The sequence below is a fragment of the Clinocottus analis genome, unplaced genomic scaffold, assembly GCF_023055335.1.
Source record: "Clinocottus analis isolate CAN_PGR_092001 unplaced genomic scaffold, fCliAna1.0.p SCAF_2, whole genome shotgun sequence".
In the NCBI taxonomy this organism is placed as follows: Eukaryota; Metazoa; Chordata; class Actinopteri; order Perciformes; family Cottidae; genus Clinocottus; species Clinocottus analis.
The window spans coordinates 19,746,362-19,762,870 of NW_027175931.1; the positions used below are offsets into that span (position 1 = coordinate 19,746,362).

The 16,509-nt window shown below is 41.2% G+C and overlaps 1 protein-coding gene across 1 annotated transcript; it reads right to left on the reverse strand.

The window, feature by feature from the left end:
* Window positions 1–1,952: 1,952 nt before the first annotated feature.
* tada2a (transcriptional adaptor 2A) lies at window positions 1,953–13,497 on the reverse strand. The gene is made up of 15 exons (XM_068585795.1): window positions 13,391–13,497; window positions 12,841–12,947; window positions 12,693–12,752; window positions 12,530–12,621; window positions 11,723–11,880; window positions 11,058–11,146; window positions 10,740–10,812; window positions 10,599–10,662; window positions 9,116–9,159; window positions 6,335–6,445; window positions 4,796–4,867; window positions 4,229–4,361; window positions 3,791–3,834; window positions 3,332–3,411; window positions 1,953–2,387 (listed from the first exon to the last, which is right to left on the reverse strand). Exons 1-15 carry the CDS (start codon window positions 13,413–13,415, stop codon window positions 2,202–2,204), a joined length of 1,338 nt encoding a protein of 445 aa, XP_068441896.1. The 5' UTR covers window positions 13,416–13,497; the 3' UTR covers window positions 1,953–2,201.
* Between the last annotated feature and the right edge of the window lie 3,012 nt (window positions 13,498–16,509).

Genomic DNA, 16,509 nt, shown 5'->3' on the forward strand with positions numbered 1-16,509 from the left:
CAAGAAAGAAAGAAAGAAAGCCGTCGCATCGAAGGCAACACTCAAAATAAATCTCAAGCAAGAGCTTGTGCAAAGCATTTGCAGCATGTAATAACCAAACAGACATATAAGCTTGTCCTAAAAAAAAATCTATTTACTCTTGCAGGTCATAGATAAATTGAAGTGAAAAAGCAACAATAAAGAACTGTGGAGGAAATAAGAATATTTAGAGACATTTTTAATAAATTGTCTGGGTCAGAAGTCAAATGACGCTTGTAGTATCAAGAGCAATATAATTGTGGACTGAAGCTGGCCTTAATCACCTCTGATAAAGCAACGGGATCATGTAACAAACTCATCCATATCCATATCTGGGTGATTGTGCTCAGCACACTATGAGGTCACTATTGGATGCAGTCTTCACGCTGTGCCTGTGCTGTTGGATGGCTGCCGTTTTTCCTTCTCTGAATATTTTCGTGATGACCCACAACCCAAAATGTCTCACCTTGAAAAATAAAAAAGAATCTGAATTGTAGATGTGTTGCTGGAGTTTGACCTTTTAAAAGCGTTTTCTCTTTTCAATGCACTTCACAAGTAAGGGGACGTTTGGCCAGAAGTGCCCACTCTACTCTAAATGTGCTGCGACGCACAATCAAGCAAGATGCAGCTATTGTACGATAGATTTCAGTTCTCTTGAAAGGTGACATGGTGGCTTTATTGTCAGTGACATGGACGAGTTCTCAGTGGCATTTCTACATCTCCTCTAACACAAACCGAACGCTTTAAATAGAAAATAAAAAAAGGGAGTGAGGATGGAGTCAAAGCCTCGGTTGTTGAGGCCGGTTGAGGCCATATTTTGGGTAAAGACGGTAATTGTGGCACGAGAGGAAACCTGCCTCCTGTGAAATGAGCAGAAGTGAAACGAGTAATTTAACTCTGCTACTCCTCGTTTGTTGTGGCGCAGTGATTTAATAAAGATGGAGGCATAATTATGCTCATAAATCCAGATCCTATCCCTGCATTTCAGTATTTCAGCTCAGACTCGGTCTGTTATAATCAAAGCTTGAATCTACCGTTGTAATCAGGCCGTTAACCGAGGTTGATGCTGCCGCTGCTCTCTGCTCAGATAAGCCCAACGGAGGCTGACGGCCTCCTGCCGGTGTCAGATCCATCCCACGTCTCACCGTGCAAACGTGCACAGATGGAAACAGAGCCGATCGAGTCACTGATGTCACGAGCTGTCTGTCACTGTGCAGCATCATACAAAAATGCTGACTGAACCATCAGCTTATCAATGATCAGGCTGAATGGGACGGCTGTACAACAAGATGTATAATTTATATTCTAGAACGCTGTAGTGGACATTTATAGACAGGAACACATGATGCATTAACTTATTGGATTGAAAACCGTTAGAGGGGCAGAATCATTATACATCTTGTTCATACAGTTGATCCACACATTGACTCTCCTGCTTGCTTGCATCAGCTACATTTTATTTTGCAAACAAAGTTTGCTTTAAGAACATTTGATTTCCCAATAATGTTTTAAGAGGTTTCTTGAAATAACTTTTTTTGTCTTTGCTTTACCAACAAATGTGTTTGATTAGTTAAGTTTAGGAGTTGTTGATTTCTAGATAAATGTTCTTGACAGAACTGCTATTATTGAGAACTTTATCCACCATACATGTTGATTGTATGACTGCAAGTAAATTGACTGAAGAACTAAATGATTATCATTGTAATTAACTGGAATTAATTAATTTGAACCGTCTCTGCCTTCCTTAAATTAGTGAATAAAAACAACATTCTTGACAAAAACTTTATATTGATTTACAGTTAATCTCCAGTAAATTATGGGAAACTATGGGGCCGGTAAGATAGTTTTCCCAGACATGTTTATCAAAGTAAAGACAATTAATTCAGTGCAAATAAAAATATATAGTATGCATCTTTTTTTTTCATAAACATTTTATTACAGGAGAAATAAATACATCCTCATTTAGCATGAGCCCCTGTTCTTCTGACAAAATTATATGAGATTTTCCATTTTAATACATTTTAGACAAAACACAACGTACAAATGTTACAAAATTTCAAAAAGGAGCAGCAAACAACCTGAACCGCTAACATAACACAAGTCACAATGTTACAAGATTAGCAAAAAAAAGAACATGAACCACTAACCACAATCCACCTCCCCTGAGGTCAAACGAAAGCTCCCTAGGCTTTAGTGATGTAGCCCTCCTTGATTAAGAAATCATAGATTTTGCGCGTCTTGTTGACGTCGATCTTGATGAGCGCTCGGGCCTGAGCCAGCCGCAGCCCGCCCTGCCGCCTGCACTCGTTCAGCAGAGCCTGCTTGTACTCCAGATAGGCCCCCGGCACCAGCCGCACGACCTGGCATAACTACGAGCACATAACAAATGCATGGGAGTAAGAGACATTGCAAAACATATGCAATGTTTTATTTAAGGCCTCAGTATGCTTAAATGAAAATGCGGCGTCTGAAACGCCGGTCGAACAGAGGGAGCTTGAGAATCAGACCGTCTGTATGCAGGAACACACAGACGTGTGGAAGTGCCAATGTCCGTCCGAAATCTAAATAACTATTGTCGTTATGACATTCTGTATTGATATTCATGATCCCCAGAAGAGGAACTTCTGGTAATCCTCTGACTGTTCATTTTATGACCCAAAACAACCGTTCATGTAAGCACACAAACTCACTACATCATGATGGTGAACATGGTAAACATCATGCCTGCAACACATCAGCATGATAGCATTGAGAGCGGGTTAGCATACTGATGACCATTTAGCCGTGTGCAGCTGGGAACAAGCCTGTGGACAGGAGAAACTAACTATGGCCCTTATTACACTACCAGGATACATAATACACCACTAGAATACATAATAATGTATGTAGAAATGTGCCTGTCAAGTTAATGGCTCTGAAAACGAAATCATCTTGGTTTTATCAAACAAAGTCTAGTTCTACACAGTACCAGTCCCAGCTGTGGATACATTGGTACAGCTGACTATTTATAAAGCAGGTAGGTCTATGTATTTCAATGGTACTTTTGTATGTATTTTATTCCATTTCATGTTTTTGGTACTATCTGGACTTTGAGTCGTAGACAAAAGATGTCTCCCACAAATAGTTGCGTAATCCTTAATTAAATGCATACAGGGTGAGATTATTCGCGTGTGATTGTGGCCGTTCTGTAAAAATATAATCCATTTTGCTTTTAGAGGTATTCGGGGCGACACATGAGACAACTCTACTTCACTTGAAGCATACTGCAGTATATCTGTATGTCCCTTTAGGCACAGATAAGGCAAAGGCATACCTCTTTCTCCCGCTCGTTGAGCTTCTCCGTCCCCGGCAGCCCGGTCAGATTGAGAGGAGGGGCGCTCCGCCTACCTGTTGCTGTGGAGCACAAATTCAACAACAGTCAAACAGACATTCGAAGCACCCTCGTGTTGTTCTCCGCCACAAACAACATAACAGCAGACCGACTGCGTGCAGTTAATTACTCTGCTTGGAGGCGAGAGGGGGAACAAATATTTACGATGAGCAAATTGTTTAAATATAGCCGCATGGGAGTGTGCTTCCCATTTGTGCTCTGAAGGTTATGTAAAGGTCGCTAATGTGAAAAAAAAGAACGGCGGGATGAATATGCACGTAGGGGCCAATGTTTCGAGTGTATTTATGGAGGAGCATCTGCAGTAATGTGACTGTGCCTGGGGCCCATGTAGAGGAACGAGAGGAGGGAGTACAGACGGAAAGGTGGAGAGAAGCTGCGTACCTGAGACTGTGATTGTTGTGACAGCTGGAGTGATGCCAGCGTCTCTGAAATTAGAAAGTCAAGTGTTAGAGTCTCACACACACACACACACACACACACACACACACACACACACACACACACACACACACACACACACACACACACACAATATATATGCACTCAATTGAATCATCATCCAAAAAACATCAGCACATACAAGATTTTTTTATAAAATGATTAGAGGAACTTGGTTTCACCCAAAGAGCAACGATCACAAAAACGTCTTAAAATACCGAGGAGACTGAGGTTTAAGGAGGCTGCAAAGCAACATAAGCGTCTGCTCTACTCGTCTCAGAGCGGCTGTGTGCGAGTGTGATGACGGAGGTCGGCGTCTCCGAGGAGTGCGACTTCAGCAGCCCTTCTCCTACATGCTGGATAACAAGCGGAGCGCCTCACATTGCCGCCTGTTTGCTGAGCCACTGCTGGCAGGCTCGGCCGTCCTGGATGTACTGCAGCACGTCACACAACATGGTCCGCTTCCGCCGCTCCTCCTCCCGCATCCGCTTCGCCCGCTCGTACACCTTGGCACCTGGGAGGCGGTTACACAGACACATCAACGGGTTAAGGGTGGTGACCGATCCTCTTGAAGGTGACGACGGGCCGTTTCCAGGTGGGACGATGCCTTGATGATTTATGAAGGCTTAAGTAACTGAAATCATTCACGATGTAAACGGGAATATTCAAGTCTGTCAGCAATTCTCTGATATCGTTCCAAAGTCTATTGCATCGCATTAAAAATTTTAATCACCTTGGTGTGTTATGCATAAACACCCGAGCCGAACATTATAATTCCCCCAAAATGATTCAAAGACCTGATTCACTGTGCTGTTGCTGCAAATTAAACAATTTCATACCAAACTCCAAATGAAGACATCTGCCCAAATTTGAATATAAATACATTTCCCCTGCTTACGCATGAAAGTTTTGTTGAACAGAGGATTGAAAAGGTCAAACTAAACTCACTGCAGAAAGATTTTATCCCGGCCTTTCTGTACTCCTGCAGCCTGCGGATCTCTCGCCTCAGCTCAAACTCCACTGCAAGGAAAAAGAGAGAAAGGCAAATCTGAACAGACTCTTTCAAAAGAGGGACACTTGAACCACGGCTAAAGTCTCAACACTCCAGACAACATCATGAATAAGCATTTCGGCTTCACTCAAGATTCATGAGGAGTTATGTAAAGTCCAAAGCCATCAATATGCATACATGCACAGTGTGCACATTGTTTTCAGTTTGAGATTTTGGGAAACTTTTTTGCTTGGTGGAGCAGCCGGTTAGCTGAGCTCAGCACAGAGACCGGTGTCTAAATGGTTACCCTCCATTTTCTAAACTCTCGAGAGATGGTTGAGGTAAGGCATTGACCTCAAAAGCCTCAGCTTAGGATCCGTCTTTGAGGAGTGAGTTTCGCGTTTCAGCGGATGTCGGGTGAGGAGGCAGCTTAGTGGTCAGTTTCTGCTTGTTAAGCCGTCTGCCCAACAACGTCACTGTTTGTGTTGCTAAAAACTCTGAACACGACTTCCTCAGCACCAAACTACAGACAGACACAGTTAGAGACTTGCTGGTGAACAAAGTGGAGCATTTAGCATCTATAGACTTTTATGGATTTGATGGAAACAGAAACAAAGACTCAACTTGTTTTCACAGCTCCTTCAGCGTTCAAAGAAAATACAATGATTGCAGTTTTACTCCATATATAGAACACTAGAATAGGAAAACAACAATTTGACAGTCTGCAATGCTAAGCTAATCCGCTGCTGGCCTTATATCTAAGGGACAGATATACGAGTGGTATCAATCTTTCCAACCAGAAAACAAACAGGCATACGTCCTAAAGTTGTAAACTTTTCAGAAAAAACCCAGAATGAAATCTGTTCAGAAACACAATTCTTTAACGAATGTGTCAGACAGCACTCTTCACCGTCATCAAAACTCCAAATGAAAGAATATTTTGTTAAAAAGAAAGTCCCAGAAATTTGGAGAATCTCCAACAATTGAAGCTGTTCTGGTGACAGAGGAACAACATTTCTCCAAAAGACTCATCACGCTTCGCTGCCACAAGGACCGCTACAGGAAAACATTCCTGCCCACAGCAATCAGACTATACAACAAATCACCTCCGGCCAGATCTGTGGATTATTATTTTTTTTTTATGCACAATATATATGTTACTATATTTGCACTCCCTGTTTACATTTTATTTAATTTCCATTCACATTTATTTTAACCTGCTGAAGGCACTGCATTTAATTTAATTTCCGTTACATTTTATTTCATCTCTGAATACACTAAATGTAGATACATATTTCATTTGTTACTACTTTGACAAAAAAAAATCCCCTTGGGGATTAATAAAGTACATATCTATCAATCTATCTATATTCTGTCACCTATTCCTACATAAAACTCTACTGGGACTCTATGAAGAGAAACGGGCACTTTGGCACACATGAATTCTGCGTTTGTGACTTTCAGAGCCCGTCATGTATACTCGACCAGATACTGACGTGCGTGACTTTCAATGAATTTGTCGTGTTCAACGGGTCCAACCACTCTGGCGAATCGTCTCATGACGTCATACAGCTCCTGCACCTCCTTTGGGTAACATCGCTCCAGCACTGAGAAAGAGAGAGAGAGGAAAGAAGTGAGTGGGTCGAAGATAAACATATACAACAAGAAGTAGGAAAGAAAAATCCACCCTCTTTATACATCAGTGTTTGATGTGATTTAAGGAAGTGCAGTCATTTTGTTTATTTTTGTTTGCCTGATTTCACACAAATTGCATCGTTTACTTTATCACCTGGTTCAGCACTGGATTTAGATGCATATTATCAATATATAATTAGGATCTATTATCAAAGTAACGCTGTGGCTGAACTCCATAATGATCTTGTAAAGCTGCCGAGTGGAGATTCACAGAACAGACTGTGTGGATCTGTACATTTTAGTTTCCTCCTGGTAATCATTGCACACTTGCATTGTACAAATCACGCGTCACACAGAACTCTACTTCCTGTGTAAACTCTGCTGTATACATTGCTGTTAAGCTAACGACTATTGACTATCTGTCAGAGCATCAGACTGCATGGCTGGTTACGACCAGACGGCACAGAGCAGCATGCTGTTTGACTGACAGGCTCACACTAACAGAAAAACCCTGCAATCCTCCTAACAAAACCAAGTTTTCAGCCATGCTGTAATCAAGCAGAGCGGTGTTTTGAGAGAAATGTCAACATGCTAACATGCTGATGCTCAGCAGCCAAGCAAGCTCATACCCCCATTATTAGTATATGAAGAGATCCTCTTTATCCACATTTGTTTCTATTGAACTCCTTTAATTCTAACCGTAAGTTCATCATTTTATTCTTCCATTTATTTATTTATTTCCTGGACTGGAACCTGCACCAAAGCAAATTTCTATGTCAACACTTTATTATTATTATTATTGAACATTGGTGCAGAATGGTATCTCTAAATAAAACACTGCTGTTTGACTTATCTTGATAAATAATCAAGTGATCTAACATCTAAAATGGGTCCAGAAATTCAAGCTTCATTGCCTTTTACTGCTGCATTTTAGTCAAAGTGTTGGTCGAAGCCAAAGTGTTCGAAATGACGTTTTGTTTGGGATTTTTTTCGTCTTCTCCTTTTACGAATTCAGAGCCTGATTTAAGAACACGTAATAAACCCACAGATCAAGTCAACCCCGCTGCATTAAAAAAAGCAACGGGTAACCGACCATTTAACTCTACACACTGTTCACGCTCTGAAGAGCTTGTTGTGTTTTGTGTTTGTCTTAAAGCGTCGGCCGTGTTGCTGAGTAACGGACAAGTGTCAGAGCCAGAGAGGAAAGCAGTGTGTGCGTGTGTGTGTGTGTGGAGTGGTGGTAGTGTGTGTGTGTGTGTGTGTGTGTCTGTGTAGTGGTACTGTGTGTGTGTGTGTGTGTGCTCGCACATGTGGAGGGAGTGGTTGTGTGTGGCGGGAGTGTGTGTGAGCGTGTGTGAGGGTTGTGTGTGTGTTAGTAGAGTGGTGGTAGTGTGTGTATGTTAGTGGAGTGGTGGTAGAGTGTGTGTGTGTGTGTGTGTGTGTGTGTGTGTGTGTGTGTGTGTGTGTGTGTGTGTGTGTGCGCTCGCACATGTGGAGGGAGTGGTTGTGTGTGGCGGGAGTGTGTGTGAGCATGTGTGACGGTTGTGTGTGTGTTAGTAGAGTGGTGGTAGTGTGTGTATGTTAGTGGAGTGGTGGTAGTGTGTGTGTCAGTCAAGTTCCTTCACCAGGCTCTTGTGTGCATCTGCTAAGGAGCAGCTGGCCTCTCAAGCCAAAAACATGAAGTCATGCTCTGAAACAAAACAGTGGACACACACAGAACAATGTTGGAGACAAACACCAGACTTCTGTGCACACAAACACCGACTGCAAACAGACAACACCGACTTGAATCATTTACTGTAACACGCCCACACGGGACATCAGACGGCCCGCTGCCCTGAACACAACAAAGGTGCTCAATCTGCCTGCAGCACTTACTGAGACATGAGACCGTGAGCCTCCCGGGCTCGGATACTGCTTCCATTATTGCGTGTGACACACATACACACACACACACACACACACACACACCGTACCGACACACAGTCTTTGACAGTCTCCATGACAACCAGTCTGCAGCTCTACAGCTACTCAGAGTTCCTCTTTGTCTCGAAAGACCAGGGAGATAACGGAGTGGAGGGAGGAAACAAGGGAGGAAGGCTAACTGGAGGCTGGAGGGCGCATAAATATAACATGAGGGGAGAACTCTTCAACTCCCCAAACCACAGACAATTTCACAGAGCAACACGTGGAGCTGCAACAACGGGCTGCGTGGTCGGACGTAGTTAGAAAGAGACAAATATAGGCCGTCGCCTTCTGTCCGACCTTTGGTGCAAAAACCCAAGAGACGCAAAAAAAAAAAAAAAGACACTGAGGTCGCCGCTTAAACCCAACCTTCGATGACGAGCGCCCTGCATTTCATTCATTGTGGAAACAGCGCTCCCCACACAGGGATCTATTCTTAGCGGAAGCAATCATGCCCAGGCATACTGGCGAGCGGACCATTTGCAAGCACGATCATGAATGCAAACTCCATCAGTTGCCAAGCTTAAGGCACAGAGGTCAACGGTGGTTATTACGCTGCAGTTGTTTGCATGCATCCATAGAAACCGTAAGCAGAGATTTGGCCGCGAGGTATCAGATGCCTCCCTGAGTTGCTAAGAATACAGAAGAGCCAGTGAGAGTTTCACGAGAAGACTTACTCTGGAATTTCCGCAGGTTGATCAGTCCGTGGTCTCGGATAACCCTGCAGGAAATCAAGATGTAGATTTATTAGTTTGCAAGTCAATATTTTTTGGATCGCTATGTCTCTGCAACATTAAGCCTGGCATTTATCCATGTGCAATAATCTTGGCTGTTACAGTACGTAAAGCCATTGTGGCATTGGAAGCCCAATAAATAGGCTTGTCTTGTACACAGCAGCCCGTGACATGTGTTCAATAAGAGGAAAGAGGAGGGAGCTGTAACACGTGCCTTTCCACCCTGCTTAGGGAACACAAATACATTAAAATTGATTTAGTGATGGATCCATTACAGCAAGGATTGCTTGCAGATGTCAAAGAATGACAGATAATGGGCTGAAGGAGGAGATTCTCTAGAAAGAGTACCAACTAACTAACACCTTCAAATGCAAATTATTTATTTCATAGAAAACTAACAAGGCAACTGGGGCTGCTGCAATGACCTGTTACTTTCATCACTCTCTTCAAGCTGTATGTTTTGTTTGACGTTTGTTGAGCTGTAACATGTTTTACTGGGCAGGTGTTTCTAATATTTAGTCTACCCTCATTGATAGTAATTTTATGGACATTTGAGTTGACAATCAAAAATGTTGATTTTTATTTTTTTCTTGAAATCAACTAATTGTTTCAGCTCTGAAGACAAATGTACATGAGAGCAAAGGGGTCATATAAAGTCACTAAGAGTGTTCTTTCTTATTGTCGGGCATAACCGTTTCTCTGAAAACTAAACGCACAAAATGTGCAACATTTCTATTCTGTGGGGTTTTAAACATTTGACACACTTTACTGCAGTGAAGAAGCTGTCTTTACCTGCCAAAAGCTTGACAAATTGCCAGTTTGACATGCACAGCATTCACTGAACAACAGACACATTTCGCCGTTCCCAAAGATATTTAAGGTTTGAATATAAGTAAATATTAAGAGTGGTCGAGTCTTTTGACCCTACAATCGTCACGTCAACTCCTTTGCCATGCGATGCTTTTGCCATCATAATGAACACCGGTGACGTGAGACCTTTCTGATTGCACCTAAATGACTCCCTGGAGCTTGTAATGAGAGCCTGAAAAAAAAAAGGCTAAAATATGCAATTAGAATCACTCGGCTGAACAATTGCAGTCTCCCAGGACTCGTGTCTTTAAAGTGCTTATAACAAAATCTTCATCCAGTTTAGAAATGATACATATATTAGCATTTAAATTTGATTTAATTAATATTAAGAAGCTACAGATAGTGGTTCAAAATGTGTTTGCCTTAGAAATTTTAATTCAGTATGAAATGCATTCATTCAACCTGAAAGCATAAAAATGATCTGTAGGGCATGAGGCTTTAAAAAGGTCAACGTAGAAGCTTAAAGTGCCACCTACTGACAGACTGGGGTCATTACATAATGCTAAACACATCAATACTGATTATTCATCATTTAATGGAGAAAAGAATGACCTACTTTTTCCTTCGCTGTCTCTCTCTTAGTCTTGAATGATAAATATCAACAACTGAAAGCTTGAGTGCTGAAATAAAACAATACACATGAGTCAAAGTTCACCTTCAAATTTTCAAAATTAAAAACAATTTAGATTCTACACACCACGTAGGATGTCTGAATCATCATCCACAAAGTCGATGTCTTTCAAGTCCCATTCTGCATAGTTGTCAAACTCCTAGCAGGAGAGTGAAAAATTATTTTCATAATCTGGTGGTTTGAATGTCACAGTCAGTGGTTCAATGATCCCAGGCGTGCTCATATTCAAAAGCAATTCATTAACAAAAGCAAACGCTGGGAGACAACAATAAGACACACGGTTTCAATAATAGCCATCTTGTTGCCATTTCTGTTTTTTAGTTCATATTGAAAGGCTCCGTTAGCACATAGATGATAAAGAACAATACGGATGTATCCCCTCACCTCCATGAAGTCTGCTCTGGCGGGCATGTATCCGGCCATATCGCGAGACAGCACAGAGTCAAATGTAGGTCGTGGAGGATCATCAGTGGCTGTAAAATCAGAGATCAGAGAGATACAGTACATGCAACATTTGAGTATTTCCTTTGTGTTGTGTACGAAAACAAGAAATCATCTTCCTGCAAACTCTTTCCAAGGATGGATTTTTGAATACGTATCGCAGTCATAAGGAATATCAGAAATGTGAACAGTTCCTGTCTGTGCTGCTTGAACAAGTCAGTGAAATGTTTGTCGAGCTCTCAAACGTTGTGACAGATGGAGACCTCGAGAAACTAAGACAAGTTCCTGACTCACCAACTCCTTCTGTCCAACTGGTCAGTAGGTATCAGACTGCACGTTTTTAAATCTCTTTTCGTTTACTTAATGAAAATAATTTGTCAGGCTGCTCTGAAGGCCCATAATCGATGCTACTATCATTTTCAAAACTTTATCCAAATATAGTTTAATATTAAAAAGGCTTTCAAGGCTCATGGCTGGGAGGCGGCAACACCCAACAAAACCGACTAATATTAAATGCCTGTTGCTAAACTTGTCTGATTTTGTTGCGTCTTATTCTTGCCGCAACATTAGTGAAGACAACAACAAAGGCAGATAATGTGGATACTGACGTTTGAATGGAATGGCGCCCTCTGCAAAGCGCGAGTCTTTTGTCTTCCGGAGGCTGAGCAAGGTGGAGGAGAATAGCGGGTTATGGATAAAATTCTTCATATAGTGGCTCTCGCATTCCTCCTTGGTTTTAGTGCGCATCTGATACGCCACATCCTGCCTGCAGGAGACAAATAGCACAAATACAAATTGTTAGTGTGCAACCATAGCTCAAAGGAAACCATATGCCTAAATCCACCAGGTTGTAATTATTATATACGTGTCACACAGTACAGTACAGTGGGGTGGAAATATAGTTTAGTCATTAAAAAAACAAAAAAAAAACAAAACAGGAAAGGCCTTTCGCTCAAGGTTTCAAAGGATGGAATCAAGCCCATTAAACCCTTTTTTCATGAAAGCCTATAAAGCTCTGCAGACGTATTGTACTTGTAGCATTTGTTCAAAGACCAATTTCATGATGAAAAGTCTTGAAGCATTATTATTTGTTAGTTTTTTTAACCAGGAGCAGCTAACCAACTCGACATTTTGGCCTAAAAGCCAACAGTAAACAGCTGTAGGAGTTGCAAATGTCCCAGCTTTGGGACAAAAGGATTATCTTAATGCCAATATGCAAGTGGTTGTCTTTACATGCTGAAATATTGTACATTACATCAAACAAGTCATAGTATAAAGTACCAGTCATAAAAGTCAGTCACAATTTGAGTGTTTAAATTGAGGGAGGAATGTAATATTCAGACAAACATAGACTGTTAGGTAAATATATCTTCCAGACAATCTTTGCATCAACACGTTGATGACAAAGCTCTCACCAGTTTCCAAAGCCACAGTCCATGACTGCTTCCAGCAAGGCCATCTCTTCCTGTGCTTTCCACCCAGGATCCAGCACAGGGAAATCTGATGTCTGTATAGGGAAGAAAGAGTGTGAGTGTGTGAGTGTCTGAATGTGCGAAATATACTTTTTATTTTACTCACCATGATTTCATATTTGTGATCACTCTCGTGCTTCTTGTATTCAAATCCTTTGGTGAAACACTGAAATAAAAATGAATAAAAATGTAATTTCATTCTGTGAATAAACAAGAGCACTAACAATATTTAAGTACATTTGGCACGTGCTCACCTGGAGGCAGAGTAAAAAAGGCGACGGTCCACACTCTGCACACTTAATGTACGGCTCAGTGAGAAAAGACGAGCAGCCTCTGCACGGTGGTTTATCAAAAGGATCATCTGAAACGAACATGATTAGTCTTTAATCCCCACGACTAACAAGACAAACATGAGGTATAATGCAAACCTCATCACCTCCAGACGAGGCGAGGCTGTTAGTGGTCAAACTAACTGATACACCTGATCGCCTCATCGGCTGTAAACAAACGGTACCGTTAGCCTTCATGCTAGCTGTGCTGACACTCGATTTAACTATCTCACCTTCATATCTGTCGTGTCTGGAAGTTATCCGACAGTAGAACACACGACATATATTGTTATTGCCACAACGTATATTCAAAGACTGGCAAATGTGCTGAAATGTAAACACAGCTATATGTGCTAATGCTAGCGAGGCGATGCTTGCTGCAGTGCAGCCGATGCACTTATCCTCAAATGAGCGCCATTTTCAGATAAAAGCTGCAGCGGTTACATTTAGCTAGAGTAATACTATCCATACTTACTCCCAAAAGATGCCAGGCGGTCCATAAGAGAACAGTTTCAACAAAACTAATACCACAATTATTGTTTTCTTCTTTTACTTCTTCTTCTTTCAATTTAAAGGTAGCTGATGTCCTCAGTGTTACATTACTGCCACCTTCGGGAGGAAAGGAGGTGTGCCATGTTCTTATTCTTATTCTTTAAGGTTTATTGAATTGCTTGACATACAGACTTATTTAGCTGTTCAACATCTTCATTGACATTAACTTTCTCCATTTCTTCGTCACTAACCCTTCTAAATTTCTCTCAGTCACGGCTGCTGAAAGACAATGTTTGTGGTACTTCTTTCTCGTTTTTTTTTTCTTCCCTATTTCCATCCCAGTTCCATGATTTAAGCATACTAGATTGTTTCTCCCCATTAATTATTATATTACCATTTAATTCACATAATTTCCACTACCCCATGATGTGCTATAAGCATTAAAAACTCCATCACACTTATCTCACTTATCATGTTCTTACATATGCTTTCTATTAGCATAGCTTTGGTTTTCTGTTCTTCCGTTTTACATATTATCAACAAGTTTCCATCCCTCAGGACTTTAGCCATTTCCACCTCTCCGATCTTCTTTTACACTTCCCTAGATAAGGCTATCGTGCTAAGACCGATATGCTCATCTTCCTTTTTTAATTTAAGGGTTATTTTGAATTCCCCCTCATCATCCTCTTCTTGCACACCGCTTTATTTCCTTCATCAGAACTGTTATCTTCCAAACCTCTCTTCAGATGTTGACCGCCCTTCATACTTCCCTCCCTTTGCCTGTTCTCTCCCTTCTTTTGTCCTCCTTTCCCACTAGAGACTGGAGTCCAACCATCTGTATCCCCATTATTATCCCCATCTATGTCCTGATTTGCCACCCTAACCCAGTCACAAACCAGTTCTTGTCAACCGCCTAATACAACAAATCACTTAATATCTCACAAAAGCTGCATTTTTTGGACAACTGTTTACTGTTTTTCTATTTTCACTAATGTCTTATTTTTTGGTCTTTATTTCTTATTTATCTTTTTATATCTAGCTCTTGCATTGAAAAGAAGTACGAAGCGCAGAATCCGGCGTCAAATTCCATGTATGTGAAAATGTAAATGGCCAACAAAGCTGATTCTGATTGTGATTGTGATTCTGAAACTGCCCACAACCTTCTCCACCGTGTCACACCGGACCGGAAATCCGATAACCTGGCTCCCTAGATGGACCAACCTCGGCTCTCCCACGTCCTATATCCTAAATTCATTACCTCGCTTTTCTATTTCTGCCCTATTTCTCTCACAGTACCCACTTCATTTAAATGTAAATAGATTCCCCTTATTTCCTGTTCACAGCGCAGTGGGTACAATCTATTTTGCCCTTATTTCTCAACAAAAAGTTTCTCTCTAATGAAAATTGTCATATTAATAATTTAGAATAGTATAGGATTTATCACATTAGATCCTACTTTTCTCTCTCTCTCTCTCTCTCTCTCTCTCTCTCTCTCTCTCTCTCTCTTCTCTCTCTCTCTCTCTCTCTCTCTCTCTCTCTCTCTCTCTCTCTCTCTCTCTCTAATAGTGTGCTTTTTAAATGCTTCTCTGTGTTACATTAGAAAAAGTAATACAAATTCCCCCAAAAACTTTAAAAAAGGTATATTTTAATTTATTGTTTGAAGTTTATTATGTTATTCTTAATTCGACATATAAAGGGATGGTGGCTTTTCTCCATTCTACCACAAGGTGTTGATCTTGCACCGTTTCTGTTAAGAAAACAATAAACGCCTTGAAAGTCTCTCTTTGTCTTTTTCTGAGCAGACCACCACACTAGCCTTCTACAGGCCAACGCATGTTAAATTGAATAATGGACGAACATATTGTTTTCCCCGCCTTGAAATACACTCCAGTATAGAAAGACTTGCCCTGAAAAAAGTTCTTTTTAATGCCATAAATATCTGATTCCTGATATTTAGTGCCTCCATGGGTCCAGCTTTGGCCCCTGAATCAAATACAACTCCTAATCCTCAGGCACACACATGTTAACTGCATATCAGCAAATCTGGCACAACAATAATATCAGAGCCTCGATACATAAAACTTCAACTGCTGGCCTCAAAACCACTCAAAATAAGTAAGAAAGTATGTTTTAATCTGTATGATTTGAATGAAATTACCTTTTGATTCAGTAGAGATGCGACATTTACAAAAATCTGGAAACCATTTGATATGACAAAGTAAATGCAATGTTAAACTATAGACCTCTTAAAAATCAAAGATGAAACTTTGATTTTTAAGGGAGATTTTATTTTATAACTGATAACTGACTCTTTATTTTTTAGCAAATAATCTTAGCTTATAAAAAGGGGCAGAGTGTGGCTACTAAAACACAGATGCTCTCCTTTCGTCTTTTTACTCTGAGCCATCTCTGTGAGGATAATCGTCAGTGACAAGTGTGTTCAGCGTACCCTGGGTCCCGTCTCCTGACCCTCTAGGGTTGCCTTAGACCTCTGGGGACAGTCTCAGTCATCGTGCCCTGAGCAACATACAGATCTGTGAGTAACGACAAAGCGGCCTCCTCCCGACAGACTTTGCACAATAAAGACACCGTTGTGGTTTCCCTTTAGGAGGAATTTCCATCTAACTGCCAGAACGACAGTTTGTTTAACAATCTCGTTAGAGTGTTATGATTTACTTATCTTGAAAAGAGGAACTTCTCTTTCTTTGTGACAGTTTCACCCTCAACGGCCCTTCCTGACGCTCACAACAACTGTATTTAACCATAAATGTTACGAACACCCACACATTAGTCCCCGTTTGAGACTTCTGAACATCTCAATCCAAATAAAATAGTGAGCGACAATAGGCAGCAATAACACTCTGCTCTCCTGAGAAGACAAGAAAAGTTTGCCCTCTGGCTGCGGAGATTTGCTCCCATTCAGTCACAAGAGCGTTAGTGAAGTCCAACACTGATGTCGGGCGATAAGGCTCGGCTTTGCTTTCAATGTTCCAGTTACTTCTGAAGGTGTTGGGAAGGTGTTGAGTCAGACCAGTAAAGTTCTTCCACAGAAAGCCCCTTAAGTAAAACCATTTCCTGGCTTTGTCACGTTGAAACAAGAAA